Here is a 7,093-nt window from a genome sequence, read left to right as displayed (position 1 = left end):
CTGGACCCAAATTCAGTAATTTCTATAAAATTCTAAAGAACAAATTCAAATCCATCATTAACACTTTCAGCATCCCTGTATTGTTAAAATTACAGAAAAAAATTGCCAGATATAACAAGAGTCACGACTCCCAGCTACACAATAGAACCAAATATACACAATTTCCACATTCACACCGATCCATATTCAAGCAGAACCACTGCCCACTGGAGTACTGGAGCCAGTTAGGAGTTGGAATATACAAATGTTTGCTAAGATATGGTTGGAAAAAGTCAACAAATCAGTGACAGAACAAGGTTGATGACAAAGTCAACGCAATTAATGTAGAGGAAGTTGCAGCACTGAGATGAGTACAGAACTATATATATGGAGTACGAAGAGTACACAAGGGGCAACTAGTAGACATTAGTGCCAGTGCATCTTATGACAAACTATGTAATATGATTCATTAAAATAAAAAGGGGGCGTACCCAGTGCAGAGAACTCCCGCTCTGTGCGGGGTCTGGGAAAGGGTGTCAGTGGCAAGCCTTACCCTCGCTTGTGCAATGCGAGGAGAGCGCGACTTGAACCTGGAACCTTCCGGTCACATGCGGTAAGACTCTACCGCTTGCACCGGACCCGCCCTTCATTCATTAAAATAAAATAAAACTATAATAATAATCGATCAATATCATATTTATATTACCTGGTACATATTTAATGCTAATTCTGTCATAGGCTCATAGCTATTACAGTAATGCATGGAGATACAAATGTGTCCTGACTTGCACAAGAAAGAAACATATCCTATAATCATGGCCCATTCGCAGTATTCGAACATACAGAAATGACCTCAGATCATCTCTGCCTTCAGACAGGACATTGACAAATCTGTCTCAAATCTCCATAAGCAGGTTACACTCAAACATGAGGATCAGTCAGTCCAACCATCAGCCAAGACTTGGCAAATCAGTAACAAAAATTGACATCCCTGAGCTGAAGGTTGCAATCATGATAGTTGCTGATAAATTAGTTGCTTCATTATCGATGTTTGCATCAAAAGTACCACATGCAGCAAGTTCATTGCAAAGGAATGTGGAAGTTGATAACAGCATGCTGCAAATTCATGGCAGCAAGTTCTTCTAAAGTTAACATTAGCTGCACTTGATGCAACTATACAACTAAAAGCAATGCCCAACTCTTCAACTAACAACACAACAAATGAAATTCCATGTATGAGTTCGACTGGACATGATCATTAAAATGATAATGTACATCACTGTAGCATCAAGAAAAACTATGATACTTTATCATTGAGGGATGCAAACCTACACACACATTAGCTCACTATTATTTTGTGTGTGCTGTTGCAAGTATAGTCCAGAAAACTGGAATACAGTAGCTCACTCCAATGTACTCCCCCTCCATTTTAAATTATAAGTCGCTTTGACTTTTTTTATACATAGAATTTACTATGTATCTAGACATATATTATATCCTGATGCATAGCAAAATGGATGTACCAAAAAAGTCAAAGCGACTTATAATTTGGAACGGAGGGAGTACCATATTGATAAAACAAGAATGATAGAAAGAAGGAACCATCAAGCAACAAAAAGTAGTCAAGAATACTTAAGACAAATTTACTTTGTTATTTCAAGATCTGGTGCATTTTGTACGGCGTTCATGAAAAGGCACACTGAAAAGAATATATTGTGAACTCCTAAACTATATGAATCAACTAAGCTGAACAGTTGTAAGAAGCCTTGTGAGTTTACTGAGGGTTTCTCGAGCAGAAACAGTGTCAGGATGGTGCTCGCCACAGATAGAAGTGCGGATAAATATCGCCTTTCTTATCAGGTCATCTCCAATGTCATATTGTCCACCCCGGAGCATCAGCTTGGCCCTTGTTTCCAGTACAGAAGCTTTCAGAAGAGCCAGCTCCTGCCAAAGATAAGTGTACTGGGCTTCTGAATGAGCTTGCCTAAAGCAGGAGAATGATGTTTCTCTCCATTTTCCAGCATGAACAAGCATGGACTCAGCTGCTCTCTCTAATGCATCAGTGCACAGGCGAAGCAGGTCTAGTGCTGCGTTACAGCGGGAGTATGTTATAAATGTGTGTATTGCAAGTGGCATGACAATCTGTTTCACAAAGAACATTAGTTCAGATGGTCTCAGTTCTACCAACAGAGGATCAGAACCAAATCCAAAAACCATGAAGCACGAAGCCCACAGGTGCTCGGAGGAATGTTTGATTGAGCCTTGGAGGTACACTGATTGGACCACAGCCTGAGCTGTTCTTGTGCCTCCTCGCTTTCGAGCATATAGCCTGATCAGTTCATGGAACTGTACCTGTTCAGGCTTTGCACTGCATCTGGCAATTCCAAACCTTATTAACATTGCAGCTGCTTCAGCTTCAGATCTCTTCATCCTAGAAGTTGCAAGGCCACAAGTAAGTGTTCGCCACCACTTCCTCCACCTTGGACCCCTCCGGTGCTTCTTTGGGACTTTGTGTGCAGCCCGAGCCAACATGTGAACTGGAACTGCAGAGGGTGCAAACCAACCACATACTTGAACCATCCGAGTTGCCAGACTTCTAGGACCATCTGCATGGTCAAATATTGATAAGCACACATCCAGCAGCCGGACAAGGATTTCATGATTTTTCAAGCTGAGAACTTCTCTGTCATTCCATGAAGAATTCCTGATGAGCGGTGTACGATTCAATGTGTCAAGTAGCCTAGTTGGAGTGATTGGAAGCTCTGAGAGTATAGCTCCAACAATACTTAGGCCAAGAGGTAGTCTTCCAAGCTTTTCCTCAATGATTTTGAGTGCATCAGTTTCCACCAGTGGATAGTCCTTGACACCTCCCTTCATTAAAGCCATTGCCTCAGCACCAGATAAATAAGAAAGCTTCATTGGTTCCAAGTTCATCACTCGTGGAAGACGTGTTGTTATGATAAAGTGAGTCTCCCCACCAAAGTGTGGCAGAAGGTCCATTATGACTCTCTTATCCCACCAGTCCTTCTCACTCTCCAAATTATCAATTATGACTAAGAATGGTATGTCGCGCATCAATTCTTGACGAATTTTGGCAATGGCTTCCTCTTCTTGCTCTTCAAAGCATCGATCACTTCCCTTTTCATGCAAGTGAGTATCTACACTTAAGTCAACTTCCAGAAAAGTTCGCAGAGCCAAATAGTTCTGTCGAATATATTGGCTTTCCCCTCTGACCCACAGAACCATCTTGTATCTCTGGAAGAATCTATATGCATACTCCAAAACCATGTCTGTCTTGCCAATTCCAGGCTCCCCTGATATGCAAGCAATACCCTTACCATAAAGTATCTTCCTAGATATTTTTTTCCTTCCACACCTTACGCCATTCTTCACTCTCACTGGACGCCCATGCCGCAATGGACTACTCAATCTCTGCATCTCAATATCTTTCTCAGTCTCCTTCCAAGAAACTGGCTCCTTACCTTTGCTGTCATCGGTATTTACGTGCTCATGATTGTTAGCAGACCGCCTAACTGCAAGGCCTTTTCTTCTCTGCTTTGTCTTGAGCTCAAAATATTCTCTTTCTCCATCTCCCGTGACATCACCAAACAAAATGAGTTCTAATTCAGAGAGCTCTTTTTTCCTGCCAACAAAATCATCGTTACGAGGGAAAGGGAATTCCTCCTTCTCCATCCTCTCTTTCCACCTGTTCACCCTATCAACCACGCTTCTCCTGCCTAATTTTGTGGCCAAAAGAATGATTGCTTGCAGTATGCAATCTCTCCAGTTGCCATCATTTGCTTCTAATTGCACATCTACCACACGAGAAAGAGCATCAACTGATTCCATCCACTCATGTTCCATCCCACCATACAACATCCACAGCTCACCGCCATGTTTCTCCCACAATTCTCCTCGCTTCTCGATGATATCCCTGGCAAGGCAATCAGCTGCATCCAAGTCGAAAAATATAGAGATAAGATTTTTCTTACCAAAGAAGTTCCTGAGCTCCTCAATGGTATAAAGGTTGCCAAATGACTTCTTCGTGAGGATAACAACTCCATAGGTGGAAGCATTCATTATCCTCTCGACAGCATCGTGGCTGCGAGAATTTCGGCATCTAGACCTGTCAGAAACAAAGCAGCTGATTCCATGGATCTCTAGTTCTGCACGGAGCCAGTTTGTGAACCTCAGCAGTGAAGCCTTGCGGCCGTGAAATCCAATGTACACATCGTAACTGCGAATCCTACTGACAGAGGCCGCTGATGTTGTCGGTTGGGACGATGATGATTTCCGATATATCCCCCCTAGCCTCTTGTGCTTTTCCTTCGGAGCAGAACGACCACCATTGCTGGTCGCTGATGAACTACCTTGGCATGGGCCATTGAAAGTACAAACAAAGCTGGGATTGTTGTAGACAATCGCTGGAGTGCCAAAGTTGCTTGAAGTGCAGAGGCTAATAGGAGGAGACACATCTGACGGCAAGACCTCGACACTAGCTGATGGTAACTGCTCCTGTGGTGTGAAGGAATCACCAGAGAGTATATCACAGATTTTCAGCGCAATGCCATTGGAAGGGCACTTGTTCTCAGGATCAGTGTGCTCCGGGACACGGGCAGACAGTGACCGTGGCGTGAAGAAAGGGGACTGGTTTGCTGAAACAAATGCCGATGAAGAGGACGAGAGGTTCCTTGATGCTGCCGAGACCAGCGCCTCGGCATCGGAGGTTTCATGTTGAAGCTTCATAAAACCATTTTGAGCTCTGCCCACCCCCTCAGAGTAGTTTGGAGTTCAACTCATCCCTGTGGCAATGGTTATCTGCAGAAGTTGAACAAATGATTCCCCTCAGTGACCTGAACGTAATAGTAAAATGATACACATTGAAAGCAGCCTTCTGAGAGAAAAATGGTGTTGATGAACATGATGTGTAGGCGGTACAAGTACAATACAACAGAGACGCCAAGCATTTGAGTGATCTCTGCGGTGAAGAAACAGACAAAGAAGTACGAGCAGCAAAAAGGGGAAAGTACTGTTCGTTTGGTCTTGAGTGGCTGATAAGCCATTTCTGGCTGATTTGATGTATTGTTCATTAGCTGAAAAAGTATAGCTTATAAGCTTATAAGTGAATCAAGCCCAAACGAACAGGGCTAAAAGACAAGGCGCACTAGTACCTCATGACTACTGACCCAAACAGGAGTAAGTGAGATTCAACAGGCTGTAAGCTTAGCGGCATATTAAATCGGCGATCCAGAAAAAGCAGGCAATCATGGGTGAATCAGCAGTAATCGCCCACCGAGTACTCGGAGACAAATAAAACCAGTCCAACAAATAGAGGAGGGGAGGGGGAGTGCAAAAAGGCTGCTGCTATGTTTGCTATGAGCTGTGCACTCCACTGCGTTGGCAATGAATGTGTGATGCGATGGCATTAAAAAAAAAGTGTGATGCGAGAGAGCATGATAACAGCGGCATCATTCGGTGTTACAGACAGATAACCACGGGACGGGAGTAGGTGATTGAGCCATGATGGTGCCGAGGGTAGGGTACAACCAGCACCGAGTAGGAAGGACGAACCTGGGGCAGGAGCGGCGGCGGGGCTTGGTGCGCGGCCGCGCCGAGCGGAGGGGTGGAAGGCCGGGGATGGCAGAAGTTGCGCCGTCGACGTCACCGAAGAAAAGGAAGCACCTGAGCAAATGGACGTGGCGATGGGTTCGGATCAGCACGGGAGACAACAAACAAAACAAGCAAGCCGAGGCGAGGAGGGGGAGAGGAGATTTGGATCTGGGTGCGAAGCGTACCAACTGAATCTGAGGAGCAGCAGGACGAGTGAGCGGCGACACGAGGCCCGCCCGCCTCCGCGCGCGGATCTCGGCTGGGCGGACGGAGGGCAGGCGAGGGGGCCGCCGCCGCCGCTTTTGTGGCTGGCGGGGCGAGGATCCAGCGGAGGGAGAGGGAGCGCGGGGAAGGCGGAAAAAAGGTGGGAGAGACGACGAGGGAGGGAGTGAACTGAACTGAAGCGAAAAAATGGGGGATTAGCGAGATGCACCGCAATTACAGTGATTTTAGCGAGGGCGGGGGTGGATTAGGATTTTAGATTAGCGTGGTCCGTGCCGTGCCAGTGCCAGCGTGCCCACTGCCGCGTTCGCTGCTGCTTCTCGCCTCGGCTTCTTCCCATGTGTCGTGTGTGAGCGATTGATGAATCGAAGCGGCTGGCCTGCCGCTGCCAGGTGCGTGGCACCGTGCCAGCTGCCAGCCCAGACGGGTGCCGAGCCGGCAGCGGATGGAGTGGCCGTAGCGGGCGCAGGCTCTAGCCTGACCTGGCGCAGGCTCTAGCCTGACCTGGTGTACGTCGTGTCAAGTCCAGCGACAACGAATCCCGCCCAACAAAATCTAGACCGTGTTTTGTTTTTATTTAGTACTAATTGTCCAATCATTGACTAATTAGGCTTAAAACATTCGTCTCGCAAAGTACAACTGAACTGTGTAATTAGTTTTTGATTTCGTCAATGCATGTACCATAAGTTTGACGTGACGAAAAATCTTCTTTTTGCATAATACCAAAGTTTGAATTTTAGGATGAACTAAACATGGCCCTAAAAAGACCATCGTAATCCTCCGTCTCCATGAAAGAAACTAACGTTTCATTTTTCCCTTTTTCTTTTTTTTTCCTTTGTACTTCATCAGTCTATTAGAAACATGGGCTAAGTGGACCGTTTCGCCAATGCTACAAGCCCTTACAATTGATTGATCGAAGGGGACAGCAATTACCGATAGCTCCTCAATGATCCCACGGTTGAGTTATGATCTAAATGCAGCCATGTATAAGATAAAGAGTAACTTCTGACGGAGCGAAGCGAGGCCCGTCGCCGAGAGGTTTGGGCCGTCTATTAGGATTTTTCATCTCTATATATACTTCCTGTAAGCCATCGTCTTGGGATGAGAAAAGATATAAATCTCCGACGTTTGTAATCTCATCTGATATAGTGAAGATTTGTCGGATGGTGCCCGTAGTTTTTCCCTTCTTCCTTGAGAGGGTTTTCCACGTTAAAAATCTCGTGTCCCATGTGTTTGATCTATTGTTCTTCGTCGTTTATATTGCCTATCGTTTCTAACAAGT

The 7,093-nt window shown here is 45.5% G+C and overlaps 1 protein-coding gene across 1 annotated transcript; it reads right to left on the bottom strand.

Annotated features, from left to right (window-relative positions):
• Positions 1 to 1,586: 1,586 nt before the first annotated feature.
• LOC136477327 (uncharacterized) lies at positions 1,587 to 6,097 on the bottom strand. Its single transcript, XM_066475453.1, has 3 exons — positions 5,775 to 6,097; positions 5,551 to 5,661; positions 1,587 to 4,797 (listed from the first exon to the last, which is right to left on the bottom strand). Exon 3 carries the CDS (start codon positions 4,723 to 4,725, stop codon positions 1,717 to 1,719), a length of 3,009 nt encoding a protein of 1,002 aa, XP_066331550.1. The 5' UTR covers positions 4,726 to 4,797; positions 5,551 to 5,661; positions 5,775 to 6,097; the 3' UTR covers positions 1,587 to 1,716.
• Positions 6,098 to 7,093: the final 996 nt, after the last annotated feature.

Source organism: Miscanthus floridulus, chromosome 8, assembly GCF_019320115.1.
Source record: "Miscanthus floridulus cultivar M001 chromosome 8, ASM1932011v1, whole genome shotgun sequence".
In the NCBI taxonomy this organism is placed as follows: Eukaryota; Viridiplantae; Streptophyta; class Magnoliopsida; order Poales; family Poaceae; genus Miscanthus; species Miscanthus floridulus.
Note: the sequence above shows the minus strand (reverse complement) of the source record. Positions and strands in the feature narration are given on the sequence as shown.

Excerpts from the sequence above, each read along its gene's own strand:
- LOC136477327 (XM_066475453.1), bottom strand. The coding sequence starts at position 4,725 with ATGAAGCTTCAACATGAAACCTCCGATGCCGAGGCGCTGGTCTCGGCA.